This window comes from Haliaeetus albicilla, chromosome 4 (assembly GCF_947461875.1).
Source record: "Haliaeetus albicilla chromosome 4, bHalAlb1.1, whole genome shotgun sequence".
Lineage (NCBI taxonomy): Eukaryota > Metazoa > Chordata > Aves > Accipitriformes > Accipitridae > Haliaeetus > Haliaeetus albicilla.
The window spans coordinates 2993210-3020563 of record NC_091486.1 but is presented as its reverse complement, the minus strand read 5'-3'; the positions used below and the strand labels follow the sequence as shown (position 1 = coordinate 3020563).

At 44.6% G+C, this 27354-nt stretch overlaps 1 protein-coding gene across 1 annotated transcript in view; it reads left to right on the top strand.

Annotated features, from left to right (window-relative positions):
- LYPD6 (LY6/PLAUR domain containing 6) overlaps positions 1-24779 on the top strand; it is a 38354-nt gene extending 13575 nt beyond the window's left edge. The window contains exons 2-5 of the mRNA XM_069780719.1: positions 13069-13229; positions 14733-14831; positions 20066-20196; positions 21259-24779. Of these exons, the coding sequence (XP_069636820.1) occupies positions 13112-13229; positions 14733-14831; positions 20066-20196; positions 21259-21462 (552 nt within the window). The 5' untranslated portion in view covers positions 13069-13111 and the 3' untranslated portion in view covers positions 21463-24779. The remainder of the gene's footprint in view (positions 1-13068; positions 13230-14732; positions 14832-20065; positions 20197-21258) is intronic.
- The last annotated feature ends 2575 nt before the right edge of the window (positions 24780-27354 follow it).

The following is a 27354-nucleotide window of genomic DNA, read 5'->3' as shown; positions in this document are numbered from 1 at the left end:
TACAGCCGGTGACTTGTGACATAATTGGACGTTATGGAAATTAAATCAGTTTTTCAGTGCCAAAATGTGTATCTGTTGGTGACTATGTTCGGGATATCATAGATGTTGTCAAGTAATCTGTGTTTTATCTATAATATTCTTGGAAAGGCCATCATTCCCTGTAAGAAACTTGGCCTGATTTAATTTTTCATGAGGTCTCAATTACATATAAAAGAGAAATTAACTAAAATAGTGCCGTAGAAAGCAATCTGGAATTCCTTCCATCAGATGTGTTCTCATGTATCCTTTGGACCAGTCAGATATTTGAATTTTCAGCCTATTTGCTAGTTAGCCTCTCTGTTGCCTTTAGGGAGTAAACTTCTATCATACTTTATTCTAGGCTGATTTAATTATTTTTTTTTTCAGGTTTTCAGTGATCTGTAAAATCTTTCAAATAAGCAGTTCTTACTAGTGCTCGACTTATTGTCTGGTAGATTTTTTGTCTGTCTTTTCAAATAATGGTGTGGGCCAAATTTGCTGGCCTGGTTGTGCTGTCAGCTATATATCTTGGACAGCAGTGCTGGCTGTGCTGACCCGCGGGCAATGTTTTGTTAATGCAAAGGAGCCTTCAGCCGCTTGGAGGAGGTTTCTCAATGCTTAGGGAGCTCTTTGCTAGGAAAGACGTGTAATGAAATATAATGATATTGGCCTAGTGCTTAAGTTGGAAAGCAGAACTGTACAAAGTTTCAGTTCAAATGTTTTAAAGAAAATGGTTTTACTTTGTCTTAAATATTCCTTTGTATTTGTTGTGGTAAAAATATGGTAGTGTTGTGGCTATGATTGTGGAGTGTCTTTGCTAGAAGCCTGTTTTCTCCCAAGGCTGGAAGAAGAGATGTCCTCTCAGGCTCATTATTTATAGCGGTATATGCTTACTGTTATCATTGGAAGTAATTGTCAGAAAGGGTCAATTTCAGAGAAATTTGTAGCTGAAGAGCAGTGTATTTTCAAGTGAGATCAACATTTCACTGATCAGACATGGATTCCTCAAAAAGTGGGGAGTAGGACTGAGAGTGGAGATCGGGTCTAACAAAAACCAGTAAATCGTGGTCTTCCAGCAGTGAAAATGTCAGCAGTGACATAATGAAAGCTATATATCGTGGCCTGTGGGATGCCGGATGATTCATGTGTGAAAATTAAGCAACTGGTTGAATCGGGGGGGCACAGTTTGAAAACTGCATCTGCTTTTAGCATGTTTTGTGTGTAAGAGTTTAAGGCAGATGAGTTGGAGCATGATTTTGAGGTATTCTTCAGCTATGCTGGAGATAACATCTCTTAGCTGGCAGACACTTGAATTACTGATGATACTCCATAAACACTCTGTACCTTGGGAAAACGGACTTTCTAATGCCAGGATGACGAGGCATTTGGATCGAGCAACAGGCACAGCAGACGAAGAGATGAACGAAGGAGCAGAGGAGTCTGCAGCGAAGCTCAATCTCCAGGAGGTGAGAGATTTGATGGAGCAGGAGGAGGTCTGCCTTAGCTCCCAGTTACTGATATTGAATACGCTATCTAATATCATATATAATATTTGCCATCTGGTGAACTAATGATACTAAAGCATCTCGACTGAATGAAACAGTGGCAGAGATGACGGTGCGTGGAAAGGTGGTGGGTGGAAGGTGTTAACAAAGGTGCTGTGGCAAATGCACGAGACATCAGGGTGTGGGGCTGGTTACAGCTGAAGGCAAAGGGGGGATGAGGATATCAAACCCCCGCAGAGGCCGCCTGACCCCCCCTGCACGGGAGCTCTGCCCCAGCTAGGTTTATCAGAGGCACAAGACCAAAGGGGTGATGACAGCTACATTGCAGAGATGTTCCAGGGTGGAGAAAGAAATTACTTTTTGAAGTTTAAAGCTTAACTAATACCAAGTAGGGGTTATGTTTTAATTTTTGTGTACTGGAGATTGGCAAAGTTGCCAAGCGGTACATACTGACTTGGTGTGTATGCAGAATGATCTATGGAGGTGCGTGCTCCAGTTTAGCCCAGTGAAGCAAGTCAAGCGAGACCCGTACTGGTTTGTACAGGTGTGCCTCTGGGCGAGCAGGGCCACAGAGGTGGGACAGCAGACCCACTAGATTCTGCGTTTTCCTCATTTTCTTATGGGGTGAAGCATAAAGAGACGTGGTAGTAAAATTGTTCAGTGAATGTGGTTTTCTCGCCATCCTGGACAAGTCAATCTTTTCACGCCTTGGCTCCTGCTCCTCTCCTCTGCTGATCTCGGGCAATGTCCAACCCTCTGTCCTGGCTCCCAGGATCTCGCTTTAGTGTGCTTCGCTCTCCTGATTTTTGTTTGTTCTGGTTTTATTACCAGAACCAGGGTTTACCTGTTACGATGGGCGCCGGGTGATGGTCCCATGACTCTCAGGATCGAGCCCACAAAGTCTTCCTGCCCCTCCTCTTCCTCTTAGCCCTTTTTTAGGTACCTTTATTCATGTAGGCATTATTTTTGCCATGAGATGAAATGAAGGCATGAATATAATTTTGTTATTTTGGGAAAATACCAGCTAGCCAGGCACCGCAGTTTCAGGCAAGTTTCACTTTTTCTATCCTTGTGCACTGTTATTTGAAGCTAACCATGAATCGACGCAGTAAATAACCGATGAGCTCCAGGTAATTATTTCTGGTGGGTTAAAGTAACAATTGGAAGAAAAAAAATAAACAACCACAAAACAAAACAAAAAGCCCAAAACAGCAGCAAAAACCACCACCAACAAAAAAATTTATGACATTGCTTACAAATGAATAGGTCTGGTTTTGTAGAAATCCAGGAGCATGAGAGCCTGCCTGCCTGGTTTTGTGCTTGCAGGGATTCTAGTGCAACACTGTTTACCTCTGTGCAGTATCTTGATTTCCCGCTACTAAAAAAGAATAAATATAAATACATGCATTAGCTTTATGACATGCTAGTAGACAACGATCATGGGAAAGTTTTTGCGTTTAACTGTGTCATATAACAACAGTATTTTTAATGAGAATATTGCGTTATGCCCGATTTCTACACAGTAAAATGGAGGAATGATTGACAGTGATTAGCTGTAAGTGAAATGTAGGGAGGGTGCAGAGCTTGTATGAAAACCAAATGAAAAATTAAACGCACAAGGAAACTGGTACAAGGGGGAAATGAGTATGTCTCTGCTTTAATCCGGGAGTTTTTCTGTCTACAGTTAATTTGCTTTATAAGCAGTTGCCTCCAAATTCCGAATAGCAAAGTGGTTCAGATCACTTTAGATTCAGAAAGATGAATTAAAACTAGCATTAATTCAGCTATTCAGTGCATGGCTGCAGACTGCGCTGCTCTGGCAGACTCTGTTTGAGACAGGTCGCGGGGCGAGCGTTTTGTCCGTCTGTAGGGGCATTAACAAGGGTGGGTGACCGTTGCAGAGGAGCTTTCTGTACAAGCAAAGGGTGAAGAACTTTCTGTAGGAAGGCACGTATATATTGCTGCTCGGCTTCACAGGCCACATATATGCAGACAAGTACCAGGGAGCTCACTGAGGTCTCCATCTCTGAAACCTCTGCTGAAACCCATCGGTGCGGTGTTGGAAGCTTGAAACGGTCACAGGAGTAGTGGCTAAAATGAGGATGGCGTTTTATAGCTTCCCGTCATAGTGGAGATGATGATTTTCTTTTAATTGGCCTTTTTTTTTTTTTTTTTCCCTCCACAAACAAGTTAGAAAAATAAAGGAATTAGATGGCTTTTTCTGGGAGGCCAAATAATTAATTGGCCATTGAATTCAAATAACACTTGAAAGTCTCATGAAGCATAGCGGGAGGTTGTTTGTTTGGGTTATGCTGGGTTTTGTTTTTCTGGAAAAGCTATTGAAAATCTGAATGAATTAATGATGGTGGTGTTTGTTTACTCCATGGATTAACTAGACAGCTGAAAGAACACTAATTGGTCAGCTCTAATTTGGGTTTCTTTTACATGACTTTAATGATATGTAGCTTTTCTAATGTTTATACCAAATAAAATATGCATTAAAATCAGAGGGATGGCAGCAGAATAACTTTGAGTAAAGCTTTATGAGCAAAGTATTTGAATTTCAGTATCACAGGATAGAAAAAAAGTAATCAGATTAATTTTGGTCTTTTAATGTAACTGATTATGGAAATTTCTGCAAAGAGAGATTTCCTACAAAGTCTGTTGCAGTCGTTGTGGAGCAAAGGGTGGCAGTACAAATAACAAAATAGCGCAAGAGAAAGGTCTGATTTATTTTGATGCACAAAACTGGTTTTGGATACCACCTCTGACTCGGCTAGATGTGGACACGCACAAACATGAGCTACTTTTTTCTATCAAGAGAAAAAAAAGAATGAGATACTTATCTAAAGGATCGTTGTGCAAGGCTCGGGTCGTTGTTCATTAAACTTTATGTAGGTGCCGAAAGCGTATAGTTGGGAACGGTCAGCCCGTTCCCAATTATTTCCCTGAGGGTTAGCCGCTGACATCAGTGCGGCATCTTCTGCAGCCCGGTTTGAGACACGCTCTTTGGAAATGAGCAAAAGCGGCCGTGTTGTCCTCAAACGTGTCCCCTCCCTTTGTAGCTTGCCAGTATTTTTGATGCCTTGTGCCAACAGGAATTCACGTGTGGGTCGGGAAATAAAAAATGGCATGAACTCCGGGTGAACTGCCAGGGGAACAGAGCCCTTCTGCAGCCTAATCTATGTGGGTCTGGGGTTGGAACAATACCACCTGGTGTTCATTAACTACTACATAAATATGTTAAATTGGGGAAAAAACCATGGCACTACAGCATGAATGGGCAAAAGCAAGGGAGTTCATTAATATCTCGCCTATCATGAGGAATAGTAATAGCCCGATCCTGCTTACGCTGATTTTGGTGAAAAAGCCCTCATTTCTCTTCTATGAGGGAAAAGCTCAAGTTTTGAATTAGTTCATAATAATAAAATCTCGTTTCCACAATATCGTGTTTTCGGGGCTGATCTCTGAACTTCCACAAAGCTTGCTTTGGGTCGATGCTGAGCCGTCTGTGACTCGGTGCCTAATCTAGCATGTCAAATGTGCGGGGTGATGTCCGAGAAGAACTGTCACAAATCGCTCTGGAGAGCCGAGGGGGAAGGCATCAGCAGAGCGAGGACACAATGGTGCAGATTGATGTATGGTTTTATTAAAGCACAGTTTGTTGCATGACAGACAAGCATTTTGGCTCACTCTTTAACGTCTTCTGCGGTGTTTAATACAAGAAGTTTCTTGTTGGCGATACTTTTGGTACAAAAATGCTGAACTTAGCCTTGGGGGGAAGTATTTTCATTTGAAGATGTCCTTTTCACCAATTATATTTTGAGATGGCACTAAGCTGTTTTTTTAATTTGGCCCGAGCATGCTTGGTTAATTGGGTAGAACACATTTTTGTAATCAGAAGGGTTTGGTGCTTTGGCTCTCTGCTTTGGTCTCTCCCCAATTATTCTGTGTAACAGTCTCCTTTCACAGCCAGAGCCGTAATCCTGCCCATTTGAAAATGACGGGTTTGTTTACAGACCTATTTTCCACAAAATCCCACCAAACGCTTTTTTGCAAATTTTTACAACTTGAAATGCTTGTTGCTGAAGCACAAATAAACTGTTCTGTGAGTTTAACCAGGACTGACCTTAGGTTAAGCAGTCATTCCTTTAATCCTTTAGAAATAGTGAGTTTGTGCTGATGATCTTCCTGATCTCTAGACTGTCCCAATTTTCTAGACTTAATAAAAATGTAACTTTAAAAGCTCACCAGGATCATCTTATTCTTTTAAAACTGCTGTTTATCTATATGCCAGCTCGGTACATAGACTAGAAAACTATTTTATTGAAGAGTTTCATGTCTTGGTTGCAGAGTAGATCATTTGCCAGCTATCTCCTCATAAGCATGGGATATGTTCTCCCATTTTGTTTGATTTCACTTGTCTCTTTGGCACCTCTTACTCTTTGGCTACATTTTATTTGGTAACATGCTGCAGTATTTTTCCCTTTTTCCTAGCAGATGCATTGCACAGTCGTATCGTCAGTGCTTCCCTGTGTTTTAGTTGGAATGCTCTTGCATACTGGGTTAAATGTAAATAGGAAAGATGGTCCAGGATGATCCCAGTTGCTGTTGCCATACCGAGCCTCACCCAAATTTAACTTGCTGCAGAGGCTCGGGACCTCATTTGACTTTTCCCTAGGAGAGCATTACCACCCTGCCCACTGCCAGTGCTGTTTTGTGGTCCGGCCACCAACCCTGGACCGGCAGTCGCAGCCTCCCTGCCCCGAAACCCCCTTCCCTGGGCACCCTGGGGCCAGCTGCACGAAGCCTTGCACCCCCTTTTCCTACAAGACTTTCACGAGGAGCAGAAAGGAGCCATATGGAACATGTGGTCCACAGAAACAGCATCCCTGCCTTGGACAGAGGAGACCCTTCAGTTGCCCCAGTGAACTTAAATGTTTATTTAGGAAATAATTTAACCCCCCTCCTCCCTTTTGCAGAGGGGCTTGGCTGCTGGAACTCAACAACTGGGGGGTTTTTTGCTTCTTATTAGCAGGAAAATCCCAGGATTTCTGTGCTCACGCATGGTTTCCTTAACCGCTGTCTGCACGGAGCCGGGCTGTCTTGGGGGCTCCCCGCACGTTGAGGTCAGCCCATGTGCTGTGGGACACGGGAAGGGCAAGCGCTGGCTTCCAAAATCCCCAAACTGAGCCGAATCCTGATCTTACGCATCCTGTTGAGTTCAGGGCTGCCTCTATTGCATGCCACGCAAAAACCTGGGGGATAGGTCATGAAATGATTTATTAGGTCATCTGTGTCCATCTTGCTGCTAATTCAGAAGTGTTCATAGTCACAGTCTTGAATATTATGTGTAATTTAAAAAAAACTAGTGGTGTCCCTGCACCACTGTGTGCTATGTATGGTGGAGTGAAATGGGAATGAATTATGTCTAACTTCGAGTATCTCACCTCCTCAGTTTGGCAATTAGTTTGCATAAATTATATATTCTCATATGAACATCATAGCCTGCCTGATTTTTAAGCTAACTTTTTTTTTTCTGTCAAATACTAAGTATCTGAAATACTCGAGTGAAATATATCTGTTTCATCTCTCCTCTGTGTTTACCTAAAGCCAAACTATCCTCTGGGGATGCATGAATAGAAGTGGCATTTTGCTACAACTCATTAGAAGATGAGGGGTTTGTACAGGACCTAAGAAAAGTTAAGCTTTCACTAGTAGGACTGAAAATATCAGTAATACAGGTTGAAAATAGAAGCAATGTGCTACTTCTAAAATAATCTTGAAATCACATCTTGTTAAGTATTAAATTGCATCCAAGGGAAGATGGTGTGAGAGAGAACATATTGTACCCCCCTTCACTTCCCCAGGACGTGGGCTTTTAGCTCAATGAACTACAGGCTTTGTAATTAGCAGCAAGGCGATTAGATCGTCCACATTTCTGGGAGTAATCTGTGCACTAATTGTGTTTGATTGTTTAATTACTCTTGCTTACTGTAATTGAGGAGAGGTAGTGAACCCCTTTGCAAAAGCTCCTACAGGTTCCTTAGGTAGAAGTTGCGTGTGCTTTGCTACATCCCATGTTATCGGGAGGGTAACATATATTTAACCATTCCCAGGGCCAAACCACAAAGAAAATTCTTTAAATGGCAAGTGGAAAGAAGCTGGATTTGAAGGCAATTCAAACTAATTCCAGTTTTTGTTCAAAACTTTTCTGATGTCTTTGGTAGGAACCAAAAGGCAGGAAATAAACAGAGAGACCAAAAAAAGGAGGTTAATAATTCAGCAGGATAGGGATGGAGGCGAAAAAAATGCAATTAGAGCTGGCAAAGCTGCAAATAGTCTCTGGGATTGCTCTCCAGGATCCTGCACAGCTGGTAGATGGGAAAGCTTCCATTGCAGTTTGGGTTTGTCTTTGGACAGTGATGACATGATGGAGACAGAGACTTGGGGTTTAGTTTTTGAAGCTGTAGAGAGATGCGAATGAATACTGATATTAGTTTCAGTAGCAGCTTTATGTAGACTGGAAGAAAGGCAGGAGGAAACGTAAAGAACAGTGAATTAACTCTTGCAGTGGTTCGGCAAGTCACATTGGTGACGTGCATAAGGAGGAACTACTGTTGGGTAGACTTTGCGTCCACGAAAAGGCCTTTCAGCATTGTTGTACTGGTTGTAGCTCCTTTGACTTGGTTTATCACTGATGAATAAACATCATAACATAGTAGAAGGATGGTCCAGCTGACCTTGCACAGTGGAATTTGCTAGAGCAAATTACTTGTGCTGTGGTTTCTGCAGTTTCTTACAGGTGTTGCTGCTTTGGCACGCTGTGCTTGGTCCTTTAGGGCTGATATGTCTGCTGCCTACTGAAAGGAAGCTTTTATTTGCTTTTGCTATTTTATTTATCTGAAGGAAGTGTTGCTTTAGGGTGCTCTGAGGTGGAGGCTCTTCCGAGTGTAGAGACAAGAGAAAAGTCTTCAAGATGAAATGAGGTAGTCAACTATAAAACCTGGAGACGGGGCCCAGGCAGCGAGGAGGAGATGTACGAGGAAGGTGGAGCTGAGATGTCAGCAGAATCATCCACCTCCTCTGAGACTGGGCACCCTCCATCTGCATCAGATGGCCAAGGAGAGCAGGGCGATGCTTCATCTCCTGCGGGAAGGAGGGAGGTAGAAGGGTACTGAACACCACAGCACGTGCCGTACTCGCACGAGGAGGAGAAGCACAGAAATGCCCACAAACCAGGAATTCCTCCGTGCCTTCTTTGGCCAAGTGTTTGTATGGGAAGATTTGGTGTCCGACTTCTTTTTGCTCTCGAAACGCTGCAACGTTTGCTGCAACCTTGCAGCTTGTGGCCTTCAGTCAAGGTCAGCTAGCAGGTGTCTACTGAGCTTGCGAGAGGGACAGGAGGGACAAATACATCCTCACAAATAACTGTCGTCTCCAACAACGCGTCTCCCCCGGAACCGGAGGTCTGACGTTCGTCAGCGCCTCTGCTCGAGGGCTTCCCGGTCCTTCCTTGGAGAACGGGGACCTTCCATTGTCCCCAGCACTGGTGACAGCGAGGACAAGACATCGCCACCCTAATGAGACCTGACAAATGGGCAATTGGGCTGCTGCTTAGGGAATTTAATGGTTAATTTCCATAGCGCCGTGTCAGGGCAAAGGGCAGGAAGAAGTAATCCTGCTGCAGAGCGGGGATGGGGATGCCTTTCCGTCTGAAAGGTGCTGGTGAAGCTGGAAAGATTGAGTTAACTAGGATTTCTGTGTCAGCGCCCAAGACCTTTTATAAACAGACTGTATGATCTAAATACCATGTGACTATTTCCCCTAACTGCAATCCGGTATCAAATTCAGAGTGGGCCATGCCATTTTCTATTAGGTTGGTGCATGCACTCTGCTATGCGCGAGAGGCTACTACGCCTGGAAAGGAGCCGAGTTAATTCAGAAGGAAAAAATGTGTGCCCGTACGCTGGAGAACAAGTCTGTTCTGCGAGCAGAGGTTTAGCCCCGTGCTAGCCAATATGTCAGCGATAACCGTTTAAAAAAATATTGTTGTACAACATTTGGCGGTTTTGGCTGAAAGCCATGAACTAAAAGGGGCTTGTGAGCAAAAGAAAAAGCCTTCATGCCCTTGATGAAGCTTCTTAGGGCTTATAGGCTTCATGAAGAGAAGCCATGTTTGCAGAAAAATATCATTTTGGATGATTTTGGGAAAAAAGTGAACTGAAAACAATTTTTTGTCAAACGTCTGCAGTTTTTAAAACAGTGCATCCATATATATGTCGCCTTCCTTTAAAAACAAAAAAGTAATTACATTTTATTTTTATGCGTGGCTGTAAAAACAGAGAGAATGAGCGTGCTGAACAGTAATTATTGAATATGTTTGATTTTATTGAAAACAGGTGTTGATATTCCACTCTCTGTGAAATACCAGTATTACCTTAAATATCCACGAATATTTTCTCAATCGGATGCAGTATATTTGTACATGTATTTTCCCCCCTGTGAAAGACAGAACTATGTGTACCCACGTGTGCATACTCAAAATATTTGTGAAATATGGAGCATTCAAGTTTCTGACAGTAGGTACTTCTATGTCCAGAGAAGTATCTATTTTTATACTACCTATGTGTCTATGAAACAACCAGGTAGAACACGCTTGCTGTGAAGAGCAGTGACTGTAGTGGTGGCAGGTGGTTTGTTCAATTAGTACTTTCTACTTCAGCAACTGCCATGGTTCAAAACCCCTGGTCTGCTCAGGATTATTTTGTAACACACAGCTTTTAAAAATTCATTTATTTTATTTTAATTCCTTACCTATAATTAAATCTGTTTCAAGCATATAAAATAGAGGTGGGGAAGTGAATTCTATATATTCATTTGTGGTTCTTGCAACTCATTAGAAGTGGCGTTGGCAATTAAGCTACTTGTAATGACAAGAGGCACGATGTGAGTATTTTTAGCGTGCAGCTGGAGGATTTCTGCCACCCTTTCAGGCAGGACTAACAGCCACTTGCCTTCTGAATCTGACGACTAGGCAAGTATTGACAGTTATGTACAGACATTTGGAGATTGGCTGAATAAGCAATTGGTCCCATAAAAGGGAGCGTATACGATAGAGGGAAAACTGGTGTCCTCAACTGGAAGACTTTGAACAGTACTGTAAGTATAAGTGCTTTTTGTGACTATGCTGAGAAATCCCAACAAATTATTTTCTTATTATACCTGGGAGGAATTCTTGCCATTGTTTTAATCTTGCTACGTTTTAACTTAAAATATTGCTATTTGTCCCTTATGTTCTTGTTTGATAACATATGTTAATCATGACTTGTGGCTGAGAGTTTGCCTTGAGCTATGAAGAGCTCCTGCCTTTGGGGCGGGGGTCCTGAGTTTTTTGTACTGCAACGCAGGATTGCTGCTGAGACCCTGTGAGCTGACAGAGTTTCACTGCAGATTGCTGATTTCTTGAAATGAATAATGGGGCTTGTTAAAACTGCCTTGTTTTGTTTGGGATAAAAAAAAAAAAAATCCAAAAAATCCCTCTCTCCTCCAAACTTTCATTATCTCAATGGTATGAATATAAAGCAATTTCCACACGTGACAACCCAGTTGCCTCTGAGCACCTCTGGTCAAGCAGTGAGCAGAGAGGCTGATGGTGTGTGTGGTGATGGACAGGTCTCCTCTTGGGTAGGAATGGAGAGACTCAGCTCAGGACTCCAAATATATCTTGTTTTCTCGTGCTGAGCATGGCGTGTGATGTGCGTTAGGTATAGATACGTGCCCCGAAAGCAAGCTCTTCCAGAGTGGACCGTGTCTACCTGGTGCCGTTGCTTGTTCAGCTGATGGCTCCCGTTGTCCTCAGCTCAGGACCATCGGGACAGCATTGGCATTTGGCCGGCTCAGCTCCAGGTCAGCGTGTATTTAGCCATGAGGATCTCAAAAATGTGAATAGTCCCGAATCCACGCGTGTACCTGGCTCCCTCGCCGAGATGGGCTCCGGCTGGCTTTGCCGGGGGCTCTTCCTCCAGACCCCACGGAGAGCCACTGGTCCTATTTCTTTTATCTTTCACGTGGCTGGGAGAGGCTTGTTTTATTTCCTTTCTGCTTCTAATCAGGATTTCATTTTCCCCTGGCTGATACGCATCTGTGGAGTAAACCCAATGGAAATTGGCATTTCCCTCTTTGTAAGATTAACGCAACAAAGTTTAATGCACCAAGCTATGTGTTATCTGTTTCTCTATTTTTATGGATTTCACGGCTTTAATAAAAGGGCTGTTTTCAAATAAGAGCCAAGGATAACAACAGACCCCCCGATGGCCACCGCACTGTTAGTCCTGTGTGGGTCTCTGCTGCGAGACAAATATTTGGAGCCAGAGGTGGAAGGTTACATCCCTGCCCCTGGAACATCTTTCCTGAAAAAAACAAAAAATTGATTTATTAAATAATAGCTACCGTGCTTTCAAAGTTGCTTAGGAAATATCTGGGTACTGCAGATCTCTTGGTCAGTCTGGGTGGAAAAAAATGCCAACCCTGTGTGTTCTGGACGGGCGCCAGCAGCTCCTGCCTGGTGCTGCAGCCGTGTCCTCTCGGGCCTTTCCCGTCCTGCTCCGTTTTTGAGGCATGTTTTCATCATTTTTAAGGAATTGTAATAATATGAGCTGTGTATTTAATGATGTATTAGGGGTTGTCTGTTCCTGGAGGGCTCCCCATAGCTTGTGTACAAGGATTGGGATGCTTCTGAAAGCTGCTGGGTTTGGGACGGCTTCACAGGTGGTACAGCAGAGGGTATTTGTTTCTGCTTAAATTAGTTCCCTTCGTTCAGGGACGTGGGGAAAAATATACTACGTTGTTTGTCAACAGCATCACAGGGGGAGTAAGACCCTTTGGAGCACGGATGAGGAAAATGCAATAATCACTTTATGTTAACAGCAGCCAGCTGAAGGTACAGACAGCCTGCAGCAGCTGGAGCTCCTTGCCTTTCCTGAGATAGGTGGAAAGTAGCGTGGACCTTCTGGTTTGCCAAAAAGGTGCATTTTTTGAAGGGTGCGAGCCTGTGTTGGAGTGTGCGTGTGGGAGACCCATCGCTGCTCCCCCAGCCGTCCCAATGGGTCTCCAGCTACCCCGTTTCCGTTTCTGGTCTAATTCTGCAATTTTCCAGTATTCTCTAAAAGAAGCAGTTAAATCTGTCGCGGTGCAGCCTCCGATGACTTTATCAACGTCCTACTGAGGTATTTGCAAACCAGTCGCTGACCGATTAAATTGTAAACAGTGACAAACCCGACTGCCCTTCCCCTCGGCTCCTATTTGCAGATCTCTGGCCGGGAGAGGGTTTGCCCGAATCTTTTTCCCAGGCACCGCCAGGGATGTCACTGAAGCCAAGCCAAAGAAACCACACCGCTGCCTGCCCAGACGGGAGGGCAGCTTGCGGGGTCACGGGAGCATCACGGTTTTGGCGAGGTTGGGTTTGCTGGGGGCCGAGGCGACGGCCAGGCTCCTCGGGGAGGGGGTTTCCTCCGCTCACCCTTTGTTCTCTGCTATTACCCAGGTGATTTTTTTCGGCCGCCGCATGAGTACGTCCTTGGCCGGCGATGGCCTCGCAGCCCACGCCGGCGTGGGTGCTGCTGCTCAGCCTGCTGGCCGGCTGCCTGCCCGCCGCGCAGCCCAGGGACTTCACCGCGAAGGACATCGTCTACCTCCACCCTTCCAGTAAGCCACCTTCGCACGGGCTGCAAAGCCAGGGGCGGGGGTAAGGACGAGGGCGAGTGCGTGTTCAGGCAGCAGAAATGTCAGGGTTTGAGCTGAGAGCTGAGCAAAGATTAAATAAACATCCCCGCTACTCATAAAACTAGTTGATGTTACACCAGACCGTCGCTGCCCAAAGGGATTAAAGGAGTGATAGTGTTACAGGCAGTTGCGGAGTGTGTCAGGGGCTTTTTGTTTGCTCTTTTCTGCTCCTCAATAATATTTCTGGCTATGAGACCAAGCCATGCGGTTTGCCTGAGCACATCGATAGCTGTGAGCAAGGGCCAAACGCGACCATTTGCAGCTGTGGCACTAACCGCTCCTGGCTTTATTTCAGTAACTCCTTGAAGCAATGCTATAGCAACGTTATGCATCTTCAAACCTTCCGTGGACTCTCCTTCCACTAGTCTGTTCACTTTGTCAGACACAAACTTATTTAATTCTAGGAGAGATCTGTGCCTGCCACCTGCTCCCAGTAAGAACTCACAGCCTTTCTGAATTTGGCTGAAAAGTTTATGTACTGTACAAGCAAGTTGAAATTCCTGGTTTATGCCGTAACCATGACCTGCTAGAGGTCCAGGGTGAGAAGCGTGAATTTAATTAGGGCTGTCGTGTTGTCCTACCCCAAGCTGTTCCTTGAGGGCAGCACCAGTCCCACCAGAGATGCTCCCAGGTGACTTGCTGGTCCTTACCCAGAGGAGCCTGGGGAAACAAGCAGCAAATGCCTCTTGCTTCATCTCTCGTACCCGAACAGGGTCTGGCCCAGAGCCGGTGGGCAAGGGGAGGAGGCGAAGAGGAGGGAGAGGTGAGATATGTGGCCTGTGGGGCTGCAGAGGTTCAGCTTACTTCACTCATGGAGATAAATGTGACCCATTCACCGTTTGGCTTCTGAGAAGGTGGCAGCATCTTGAAGATGTATTGAATGTGCGACAGAAGCCCTGCCAGGAGACCACTTAAGAAGTCACGCTCTTCGTTTGGCAAGATAAATTAGGACAGAGTCTGCTGTTAAAAACTGGAGGTTCAGCAAATTGATTTTCCTTTCCTTTGGGGACATCAGCCTGCCTTCAAAAGGGGTAGCTCGTTTCCTCGGTGGGACAGTTTCCAGAAGTATTTTAATCCATCTGATATTTTGTTATCAGCACTGATAAAGTAGCGGTATTGGATATGAGCTCTGATACCAAGAGAGTAAGTACTCCTTGCTCACATTAACTCCCTTTGAAGTCAGCAGTGGGCACTTTTGCTAGGTAAACACGGCTGAACTGAGTCCTTATTGTATCTGTATGTGCCTTTCCTGCATTGCTATTGCTGGTAGGATTTTTACAAATCAGTACCAACTTGGTGAAGTTGACAGGTATACATGTAGAAAGATATGTCCAAAGAAAACAAATGTTGCTGCGTGCCTCTGAAAAGCTTAGTAGAACCAGATTAATTGGCTCTTTTTAACTGCTTGTTGTCTATTCCTTTCAGCCACGCCGTATCCTCATGGATTTAAGTGTTTCACCTGCGAAAAGGCAGCAGATAATTACGAATGCAACCGATGGGCTCCGGATGTCTATTGTCCAAGAGGTAACCAGCTGCATGCTAGCGTTTAATTTAAACCCACCTTAAAACAACCGCTCGCTGTCCCTGCTGCGGGACAGCACTGAGCCCCCATTATTCCTTGAGTGTACTCGGATGCTGGTGATTGCTGCTCCCACTTGTAAGCCTCCTCAACAAGAAAGATGTGTAAGCGATATGAGTAATCCTTTAAGCTTTTCTGTCTCTTTGCGGTGGATGAAGTTTAGGACTTTCATCTACTCCCCATACTCCTCTAGCTCAGCTGGAAATTAAATCAGGCTGATGTTTATTAAGGGTTGTGTTTCTCTGAGTACGGGAGCGGTTCACGCTTTGTTTGCTTCCCTCCCCTATGGCACAAGCCCGCACCTCAGGGCGGCCGAGGCTGACTCTTTTCGGCTGGCATCGAGATGTTTTCAGTATTTTGGGCTCGTAACCCCCATTGGAGTCTGAAGCTGGGAACGGCTCAGAAAGGGCTTTGGAATACAGGCACCCAAATATCAGACACAGGTATCGGAGAGATCCCCAGACCTCCCCCTCCCTTAGCACTTCTCTTTTTGAGACATTCCCAAGGCGTTGAGATTGTCCCCAGCCCCTGACCAAGCCTGTTCGGTCGGGTCGGACACGGGCTGTGTCCTTACCAGTGTGGGAACCACGTGCGGGCAGAGGGATGCTGTGCTTCCCCCGTGCTTTCTCTGGGCTCGGCAGCCCTGTTCAGCGTCTATCCAGGTCTGTTGTGGGACATTACAAGCGCCCTCAGAAAATATTTATTTTGGAAAGAGAAAGATAGTGACGCGCACTATGGCGATGAACCAGCTGCGTTTGCAGCCTGTGTCAGACAGAGCATGTTATCTGTCCGAGAATTTATTTGCTTTGAGCTGAAATCGGCACAACATCAACAACGATAAAAGAGATCAAGCTGGCTGGCATCAGATGAGACCAATATTCACAGACGCTCCCTGTTTTGACAGGAGTTGGTGGTATTTAAATGGCTACCTGTAGATCACTGTGTAAGGAGAGAGGCGTGACTCCAAGGTTTGCCTTTAGTAACAACCAGCAGAAGTGACTTGACCAAAAAAAATGCTAACCTGGAAAGCAAAGTTAGCACTTAATGGCTGTTTAGGGGAGGGAAAACCCATGCTTTGGTGCATCTGTAACTCATCAGCTGCATTCATCCACACCAGAGCTGCTAGTTACCGTCACCAGCCCTCCTGCCCGCTGGTACAAACACCCACTGCGCGGTCATAAAGTAAGGATGGGGTTTTAGCCATGAGAAATCCGAGTCTATCTTTAACCTTCAGCACAGAGGACTTCTTATCTCCTTAAGCTGGAAGGATCCGATAACGTTTTATGCCAGGCACGGCGCATTAATGCCCAGACTGCCCCAAAACAGTGTGCCTTGGGGCTGGAGCACGGCTCTGCCTGTGGCACGGACCCCCGGCCCCTTGCTGCTGGATTTTGGGTGAGACCAGGCACCCCCCGGTGCAGCCGGTGTGCCGGTGGCTGCCAAGGAGTAGCTGCTGAGTCAGCAGTTACAGTGTTTTGGAGGAGCAGGGAATTGGGAAAAGGGGATGGGAACTAAAGCTTAAAGGCTCTGTCCCTGTTCTGCCGCAGTGGAAGCAAAGCTGATAACGTCATTGCTCCCCACTCCGCAGAAATCAGCCGTTGCTTCGGGATGCTTCATCACCGACGGCTTTTGTTGGCGTGGACATGCATTGGATATAAAGCTAAGAGGCATCAGAAAGCTTTTAACTAAGGCAGCTTTTTATTTTGTTGCTTTAATTTTCAAATGTAATTTTGAGTTCACGTAAGGAAGCCACAGAAACGCAAGCTGAGGTTTGAGGCGTGACTGCAGGCGTCCTCTGGGGACCGGGGTTATCTCCTCGGGTAATTACCTTATCTCTGGGAGTCAGAGGGGTGCGCTTATGGTGTGGCCTCCCTCGCCGCAATGATCCGAACCCTTGCTGTTTCGCTTGGGTTAAGTGGTGGGAGAAAACAAGAAAACCATCCTGCTGCTGCTGGTTTTTTTTTTTTTAAGGCAGAATGCTATTTAAGACCAAGCAAACCAAAATATTTTCATTAACTATAATGTAGGACTTGAAGGGAACTGCATTTTGTGTATAACAAAATTAATTATAATGGAGAATACATGAATCCCCATCTTGAACAGAGATTAGAAAAAGCATTTCCTAGAAGGCAGGCCTCCTGCTGTCATTAACCTAGTTTTCTGATATTTATTAGCTTCAGCTCAAGCAGAAACTGTGTTTGTGGTTTAATTTGTATGGAAACACGGCCCTCAAAATACTCCCAGTACTCTATTTTTGGACAGCCTGTGGGCAGGCTGACAACCTGTGAAGGGGATGATGGCCGTGACCACCAAAGTGACGTTCCAGCGCTGTTAGACGCCATGGTTTGGGAAGTGGGCTCTCAAAAGTCAACATGTGACTCTGGGCCCTTTGAAATACCAGATTCAGTGTTTCCCTACGCAGTTTAAAGCAGATGGGTCCAATTTCTCCTACTGGAGACATGTACCAGCCTTGCTGGGTATCAACACGCGGGGCTGGTTTGCTTACGTTTAGCCTGGATGTTGGTCTGCACCATGACTTCTGGTTTCAGTAGCTGGTTTCTTCAATTTGGGCTGCCTTTAAGGGTATAGGAGGGTGTCCGTGAGGTGGACCCCATGGAGAACGTGCGTTTTAGCCGTGGGGTGATGCTGCTGGAGGTCACCATCGCTCCTGGCAGGTCAAGACCAAGGCGGTTTGTCGTCTATGGATGTTTGGAGATACCTCATAGCTGAAGCGCAATGGTGCAATCTTTGCAAGACAGTTCCACCAGAGGAAGGAAAAATGCAAAAGAGGAGGGGGACGGTGGAAATTGACAGCCCTGAAAATCCCCCAAATAATCCTATAGAGTAACAATCTCATTTTCAAATGCTTTTGTAATGGAATGCGTTGCTAGACAGCCTGAATATTCCACCACAATCAGCCTAGCTCTCAAATGCCTTTAAAGACACTCTGGAACTGCAAAATTTAGACAACGTAAATCCATGCTTTTTTGGTACAATACCACCGAGACCCGTCCTTACCCTGTGGCCGTACTGCTGCCTGGCTTGGGTACCACATTACTTAGAAGCATCAACGTTCATGCTGCAGTGTTTTATTTTAATTGCTCTAAACTTCTCTGTTATTTTTGGTAAAATTTTTGTAGTGTTGGGCCCGTGTTCTTCACGGGCTCAGCTTGGAGTTCCTCTTCCATTCCTCTGGCAGGCAGCCTCCTGATCTGCAGAGCAGTCGTTATGGGTTAGATGCGGTGATGTTCCCTACCTCTGCTTTGCTCTGGGCTCTCCTAGTGGTCTCTGGCCCAATCCTTTTCACCCGTCCTCGTTATGCTTAGCCTGCTCTGAGAAGAGAGGCAGAGCAGAATGCTGTGTAAAAGTTAATATTGATTTGAGTGAGTGGATTTTGTTGCTTATTGTGAACTTTGCAGCTGCAGCCCTGCCTTGCAGGAGGTGATAGCCATCAGTGATGGTGTGTGGGGAGAGGCGTGCTTGGTCCCCCTGCGTGGGGAAAATACGTATCTCCAAGATGATTGCACAATCTTTTCTAAAAACACACTTGGAAGAAAGAATGAAACAGCCTTAAAAGAGTTATGGGGTGCTAGGAGCTTTACCTGTCAAGGGTGAGCTCCGCTGCAGAGTCATTGCAGGAGAAATAAAGCTCCAGTGATGCACGCACAGATTTCTTGGGGAATGGCACTTCCAGGCAAGGTCTTGGGAGAACCTCAAAGCCATCGTGCAGGGTAAAACTGTGAGCTTCACCCTTAGGGCAGGAGAGCCTGGAAAACACATTAAAAACCGCGTGTTGCAGCCCTGGCCGGTTTGAAGGAAGACAGGACACCGAGCGTCTCCAGCCTCTGGTGATAAGTTAAGTCTGTTTGCTGTGGATATCGCACTTGAGTTAAGAGCAGGTCAGAGATATGACAGATGTCGGAGGGGTTTTATTGCCTAACAAATAACGTGTTCAGCCGGCAACCTCGCACGGCTGTTGCCGAATGCCTAAAACATGAGAAGTATGCAGGGCTTTGCCCATCGGAGACGAGGGCTGAACAGGAATGCTCGCTTTAAATTAATTACACTCCTTCCCCCCCACCCTGTGAAAGCAACAATTTTATTAATAATAAGGTTGACTAATAAGAAGGTATAATTTAGAGAAGAAATATATAATGGCATGTTTCCTGTGTTGAAAATCCAGTGTTTTCATCTTGGAGTGCGAGGAAGGGGAACAGCACTCTTCCACTTCCCTCTGCTGACTAAAGCATGAAATAAACCCAAATTCCTTTATGCCTGAGGATAACCACAGCATTTGTCAGTCATCCTGCTTTGAATTTTCTGTGTGTTTTACAAATGTCACTAGAGGACTAGCTTCAAAAAGGAGGAGGAGGAGGAAGAGGATGGTCTCCCCTGGGGACAAGGGAGCTCACAGGAGAAGTGTGCAGAAGATGCGATGGGAATACTGGGGGGACAGTCCACTTCATGGTGCTTTTTCCAAAAAGACTGGGAAACTGTGAAATACATAAATCCTCCCAACTGTTCTACCGGTATTTTGGCACTATTTTATAGATGATAAAACTGAGGGACAGTGAGGGTGTGAAGGATCTTCTCTGGGCTGTGCAGGAGCCGTGGGAGAGAGTGTGAGCAGTGAGGACAGCTTGCACGAGCTGCTAGGATATAGGGAAAGGCATCTCCAATGTGTAACGCTTTAGGTTGTTCTACAGAATTAGTGGTCGTGCATGAAGCTAGGAAAAAATTAAACCTATACAGATGAAAGTTTGCTTCAGACATAAGCAGCTATCATGAATGTTTTCTATTTTTAAAGATAATTTTTATAAAACTAACGGTGCATAAGATTTGGGGTGTTTATCTGAACCTCTCTCTGTAACTTGATTATCCAATGTGTGTGTGTGTATTTCTTTGTCTGTAATATAGAGGCCCACATTAGTATTGGGAACAAATCTCTGCGTTCCAGAGTGCTCTGAAACCTCAGGTTTGTGCCAGAGCTTGGGCTACGGGTGTGTATTTAGTGACATTTCATGTATTTATTGCAATACATAAAAGCCCCCCCCCCCCTTTTTTTTTTAAATCCCAAGGCTTGGAAAAAAATCTGAGTTCTTTCCTATTTCTTCCTATTTGTAGACCATCACAAAACTCAAATTTGACAGTTAAACGCATTTTTCTTCTGTCTTTGTAGGTACAAGATACTGCTTTAGCCAACATATGATGAAAGTTACTGGAGAGAGTGTATCCGTCACCAAACGCTGCGTACCATTAGAGGACTGTCTGTCTACGGGATGCACATATGTAAAGCATGAAGAATACAAGGTATGGGATAAAAATTTCCTTTTTTTTAATATGAAAACTGGGCAGAATCCTTCTGGCCTTCGCCAGAAGTCTGACTGGTTCAGTGGGTAAATCAGCATTGTCAAAAATGAAGTTTCTCTTCTTAATGAGCTCCAGCTCATTTCCATTTGCTCCAGAAACAAAGGAATAACCTCTCCCAGAACAAAAGAATAATCTCTTTAAATAACTCTCCTGCCAGCAGCTCAGGGGAGCAAACCACTCCCTTCCTTCTGGCTGAGGAGTGCTCTGCCTGCAGAACTGCACCATGTTTTGTCCCCTCTGCTCTGCAACTGATGCCCACAAACCGTATCATGGTTTTCTTCCTGAAATGGGGGGGAAGCCCTGAAACCTTGGGAGGAGATGCTTTATATCTGACTCAAACAGTTATTTATTAAAGATTTTTCTGAAGGTCAATAGTTGACCTTTTTGAACTTTACCAACAGGTTAAAATAAAAGAGCTTTCTGAGCTGCCAGGCACACTGCAGCCCCATCCCCGTTTTACACATAATTTTATGCTTTCTTGGCCTCGGGTGCGTTAGTCGTCTTGCTCTAAACCTGCGTACTCTGGCTGCGTACTATAACCGGCACTTGCTAGCCCTGAGAAGGCAGAGCTGCGTGTCCTTATGGGCTGACACAGGAATTGTCTATCACTCCGGTGCCTATCATCTCCAAGTGATAGGAAACAAAAAAAACCCCTAGGTGAATAAATACTGATTTTTTTATTATTATTTTTGATTTCTGGCTTGTGAGCTCTACTTCACTGAAACAACACTGGTTTTCATCAGTTCACTCATTTGGGGTAGGAAAGAAAATAACCTCTTCAAAATGGATGTGTCATCCTGATACCAGCCAATGTACTGTTCCTGTACAGGTGAAATTGTTTTCTGAGTAGATGGAGTTAAAAAAAATGGAGGGGGGAGGGGGGAAAAAAAAATCAGACTGGCCATCGTACTCCTTTGCAAATGTTGTATTATTTTCCCTACATCTTTATTCCGTGGTATCGGTGTTTTTCAAATAACCAAGTTACAACCTGGTTTCTTTCAGATCTGCACCTCCTGCTGCGAAGGAAGCATCTGCAACCTGCCCCTACCGCGGAACACAACCGACGCCGTATTCACAACCCTCTCCCCCCTCAACAAAACACAGCGGCTGTCGCAGCCCGTCCTGCTGACGACGGCGTGTCTCTGGCTGGGGTTGATGTCGCAGCGCTGGGCGACGCTGCCACACGCGGCGGGTCCGGACAGCTGAGCCGGGCGAGAACATCGGCGTGAATGGTCAACCTCTCCGTTCTTTGGAGTTGTCTTTGAAAGACGGGGTTTCCTCCTTATTCTTCGTTGATGACGAACTCGGGAGCCTGGGAGGTAGACATAGTTGAAGGGGGTAAAACCATCACGTGCTTCTCTACTGTTTTCTGAAGAAACTCACGCCAAACGTTCCCAGAATCCATGGCTGAGACTGATGCGTACGCTTTTCTTAATGCCTGTCTTTTCTCCAAGAAGAAACGTTATTTAAAAGTACTATATCCCTGCCGGCTGCTAGTATTGCCACTTACACATATGAAACTTTCTCATTGTAATTTGTTACTGCGCTAACTCTGGTGTCTCATTAACCTGTTTTGAGAACATAGGGTAAATAATATATAGTCGGTATGTCTTTGCAGTGTCCCCACATCTCCTCTCCTGTAGTGAGGCAGCAGTCGCTGGAAGGGATGAGGTCAAGGAAGCAGGAGCAGCTTGGATCAGGTCAGCGTCGCACACAGATGCTTCCTCTGAAATCCTTCTGGATTGAGATGCTGGTGCCTGCTGAGCCAACAGGTTCCCAGCATTTCAGGGCTTTAGGTATTTTCACATTTTGGCACCCAGTCCTACTGTATGAGACAGAGTCAATCCTGGCTAGCTTCTGTTATTTTATTTAATGCACTCCTGCTATGGAGTATGGACTATTACTAGCTCCAGCTGTATTTTGGTGACCTGTTTTGCTCGGAAATCATGTATGCAATATTTATTTTTGTATGTTGAGTACGATCTAAAGTGTTTAAAAGATTCTTATTACTGATATTGCTAGGCAAAATGGTTGTTTGGCAAGTGGGTAAGCCTGTAATATATAAATTATCATAAATATATATATAATGTTTTGCATCGCTTTTAAAAAAGAATCAACTTTGTTTTGCAAGGTCAATAATAAAAGCAGGGTGTCATGGACTTGCTTTAAAGTTAAACCAAACTTTTTTATAATTAATTTTTATTATTTTGTTTTAAACCCACTATAGTCATAAATTGTTCTTTAATGAGCTATTTTGGCTACTCGTGCTCCAAGATAACTTGTGCTTTATCAAGTTACAGTATGCTTATGCTCTGGAGTGCTTTTTTTCAGTGAGCTATACAGTGAAGCGCAGATGAAGGAAGCCAATGCTGGAATCCAAACGCTTTGTAAAGGGCTCCTAGAGAGTATCGGCAAGCCCTCATCTACCAGCATCCGTCTCGGATACTGTTAATGGTGAGAAATCTGCAGATCTGAGCTTTGGAGTGAACTCTGCTTGCACTCTGGGGAGTTTTATTGGAGGCAAAGGAGGAGGAGGACCAAGAGCAGCACTTGCTCCCAATTTAGTTTCACATGATTTCTCTGGGGAAGGAAAACAGGCTGGAAGCCTTGGTGTGTTTTGCTGGGTGATGTTTTTAAAAAAAATGTATATATACATCATTGTGAAAACTGAAATTTGAACACTGTTTCTTTCCTATTTTTAACTTTATATATAGAACTAACATTTTTGAGGAAAGGCTGGCTGACCTCACTCACAGACAAACCTTGCATTTTGCTGTCCTTTCAGTTCTTCTGTGACTTGCTCACAGATCACTAGTATTAAGAGGGCAGTTGCAATGTATTATTATTTTATGCAAGTTAGACCTATCTCTGGAGACCCTGAAAAAATTAACCTTATGGTCTTTATAAAGCCCGTCCACCTCCTCTGCAAGCTCACTTAAGCAGAGCTATGCAAGGTACTTATGGGTTGTGGGAGAATGTGGCGGAGGGTGTTACGACTTCTCTGACAGCAATTTAAATATTTATTATTATTATTATCCTGTGAAATGGAAGAGTTAAGTCTGGAAGGACCTTGTGCAGTGGTTCAGCTACTCTCCTGGGGCCGGGGTTGAACAGGTTTGCCGAGCGTTTCGGCAGCACTCATGTCGGAGCAGGGCTGGATCCAGGACACGCGCTTTGAGAAGACGTGTCGTAATGCCAGCACGATGCAGAAACATGGGAAATCTGGGATTAGACACGAACGTCTTGCTTATCTCTTCAACCAAGGTGGGCTCGAGGCTCAGGCTGTGTTGCATGTGGCCAGCAGAAGCACCTCGTGGGGAGCTGACACGCTGGTGGTGGCAGCTCAGCTGGACATTTTAAGGATTTACTTTTTCACTTTGGGTGCTGCTGTTCAACACATGCATTTAGGAGTCAGTAAGATACCTAACCAGCAGCAAGAAGCAGATGTTACCTCCTGACCTGAGCTGGCTGCCTTGGTCGATAGCTCACAGTCAGGTTTCTGGCTGCATTTTCTGGTTTCTCTGTACATCACCTCCCCCTATTTTCCATATATTTTGCAGTTTCATTGCTATTTAACAAGTCTAACCTGTGGTATGGTTAACTCTGAGCTAGATATGAATAACCCACACGGGCTGAGCTGCAGGAATGTCCAGATTTCTTCATAAGCTGTTGGAGATTCAGGACCACTAGAAGTATGGTGCCTGCAGTGTGAGATGACTTGGGCTCCAGTGCCCGCTGGCTCGTCCTGTGCACTAACAGATAGGATCTTCATCCTGTGTTTAGGTGGACCTTGGACAGACCAGAGACTTTTTTGGGTACCTGGTAGTGCTCTCTACCTACAAAGACTGGGATGCCACTGATCAAATTCAGTTATCAGCATTGTAGAGGTATTAAACCAAGGCAGTTACTTCTACTCCTCTTGCAGTCAGTGGAGGAAAAAATGGTATTTCAGGGGCTGATTCACTGTAAGCTAAGGTAGATGGTTAAATTGTGTTAATTGTGGATGTGCCTAGAAGAAAAAGTAGCTTGGAAATGAATGCTGCATCCCACCTAGACCATCCAGATGCCAGCTACATGGTTATGCTGAGACCAGTGCTTTGCAAATACCTGAGCAGGAGCCACTCCTAAGCGCATCGCCAGGTTTGCTGTGACTGTGACATCACTGTAGATGGAGAAAATCCTGGTTCTTGTGCTGTGCTGGTCCTTCTCCCCCACGGTTGTGCCCTTCAAAAGCGACCTGAGCACTGTCCAACTGAGCTGCTACCTCTGGTACAAGCATTATAGACCTTGAGCTGAAAAGAGCAAATTAAGGTGACTGAGAGCAAGTGGGGAACCTGCACAGGATCCTCCCTGCACCAGCAGGTCCATGTGCCCGGGCTGCCCGCTGAGCTGTTGGGGTTTTTTTAAAGCACATAAATGCTAAGCTGCACCATATTTATATATGTGATATTCCTTTAAAATTTCTCATTTTTTAACTATTGTAAATGCTGTACATTTGTATAAATAAATGTTTTAAATATTCAGATGACTTGTGAGGTGTCTGATAGTGATGTACAATTGCTGTCACCAGCCCTGCTCTTCCGTGCAGTGCCATCCCCTGTGCTGGGACACTGCTGTCTGCTCCCTGTCCCCTTTTCCTTTCTCTGATGTCCTATTAGCAAAAAAAAAAAAAAAAAAAGCTGAGCTGTATTTAAAGCATTTTGTTTTAACTCCCCCTGTAGCTAATGAATCTTCCCTGTGGTTTCCACCTGTTGAGCTCCCATGGTTATTTGTTACAAATTATTTTATTAAATGCCTAATATAAAACAAGTCTGGGGAGGTTCCTGTTTAGTTTGTGACACCCAGATCTTCCTTCCCCTTGCCTGCTCTGGGAAAGCTTTACATTTTCCATCACTGTGCCACCCTAATTTAGTCCCAGCATGTTCTGGAGGTTTTCATGCAGTTGCTTCTAATTTCCACTCCTGAAACCAACAACTACTTGAATGTAAACAACTTTGAAACCTTTCATTAGCTGCACAAAAGCTATTTGTGGATAATGTGAAGCTGGAAGAAGCCCACACTGTTTCTGCACAGCCCCAATTCCCCCCATCCTTAAGTTAAGTTGAATAAATGCAATTTACAGTAGCACAGTTAACTACAGTATATTGACTTAGAGCTCCTGAACCTCCCCTTAGTCCTAAAATAAGTTTCTCTCTGGCAGTTGCGCATTTGGTACACCTTTGGCTTACAAACATGCCTTGAGGGAAGAGATTTTGTTATCCCATTTCAAGAGATGCCTCTGGAAACACCAGGCCCTGCTGAGGGTCAGGAACAGGATAACCCCCGGGGCACACAGCCTTGCAGCACTTACTTAACTTCTCTAGCTCAAGGTGAATTACTGATTTTCAGCATTGCAGCGCAGCAAGCTGAAGGCAGATGTTGCTTAACAAATGCTTTAATTTCTGCAAAGCAGTTGAATTCAGTGTCTGTAAAAACAATTCATCCTGACTGCGTAGCTCTTTTCCTCCCCTTAAACACCACTAGACACAGCCTTTACCTGCTTTCTTGGGCAAACCATCAAGCAGCCCAGCACAGCTTTCAGCAACCCAGCTCATACAAAACCCACCCAGTACAAAGGCAGCCAAAGCAATGCTGAACCTCCTGATTGCAGCAGCTGTAATAGCTAATATTTTTTTTTTTTGAGACCCAAGAACCTCTTCTCTATTGCCAGCCAAAATCCAGCACAGTACCACAAAAAAAACCAGTTTGAACTAAATGGCTGGGCAAAGCTTTCAAGAGCATGTTTACCCCCTTAAAGAGGCTCAAGCAACCAACAAAGGTTATATCCCAAGTGTCTCACTAATGCCTGGAGGCTCCCATGTATTCCCATTCAAGGCTGGGGAGAGGACTCTGCGTCACGACTTGCTCTTTCCACCAAGAAACCACTAACAAGTTCAACTCTGATTCTGGTAAATGGTATTATCATACCTGTAAGTAGGTGGGGGAAAGGAAATGGAAAATATACTTAAAAGAAGGATGTGTATTACGGAATCAATGGCAAGCATAAGTTAACTCTCATGATCTGAAGGTGCAAACCTTGGCAATGGCAATGCCCAAAGCAGCATCAATTCAGACTTTAAAGACCAAGATGGGAACCAGCCCTCCAAATAAAGTCCTTGTAGACCCCCACAGAATTACAGCCCCTGCTGCATGTCAAAATGGGCTCCCAATTTTTATTACATCTTGGTAATATATGCTTTACAATGCCAATCTCATTAGATCATTTGATTGTTTCTTGTATCAATTTCTTTTTGCTCATCTCTGGGTGGGATTCCCCTTGACATTAATCCCAAAGTCCACTTAGATTCCTCCTTAGCCAACCATCAGCCACCCGACTCCCAGGCTGAACTAATAACTTCATTCCTTTAGCACTGACATTATATAGTCAAAAGCATTTTAAATATATCAATTTCAACTTCTATGTATTTATGGGGTTTAAGGTTTCCTATCCTTTTTTTAAGATTTCATCAGGTTTTAGACATGCAACATTTACACATTTCATCATGTGGAGCTCAACCCTACACATCTTAGGCTAAAAAAAATTGCAGGATATCCTCAACATGGTGGACCCTATCCACAATAAAGGCACACAAACAAATCCAACATAGGGCTGATGATACTGGAAAAACAAAGTGATACCAAGCTATCAAAAAAAAAAAACCAAACCGAACCAAACCCCCTAGAGGTTTTTATGCCAAGAAGCAACCTGCACAAGCCAGCTTTACTGACATTTATAAACATCTCACTACTCACCAATGTAAAATTTAAACAGGTTTTAGTTGTGCTACAGATGTTTCTAACAAGCTCTACCAAAGACAAGCTCAACTTGTCAGTCCACACATGTTAGAAATGGCTAACCCCAACCTCCTACCCAAAAAGCATTGATTTGGGGACAGCTGTAAGGGGCCCTTTCTGTTGCCAGGTGCTGAAAGGAGAATATTTTAAGTAGTTAACTATTTTGAAGGGGTAACTTGCTCAGGTTTTCCCTGTAAAAATGTAATCTTCCTGCTGTGATGCTGTGTGCCATGCAGTGCTGTATCTGGACAGCCAAAGAAAAGA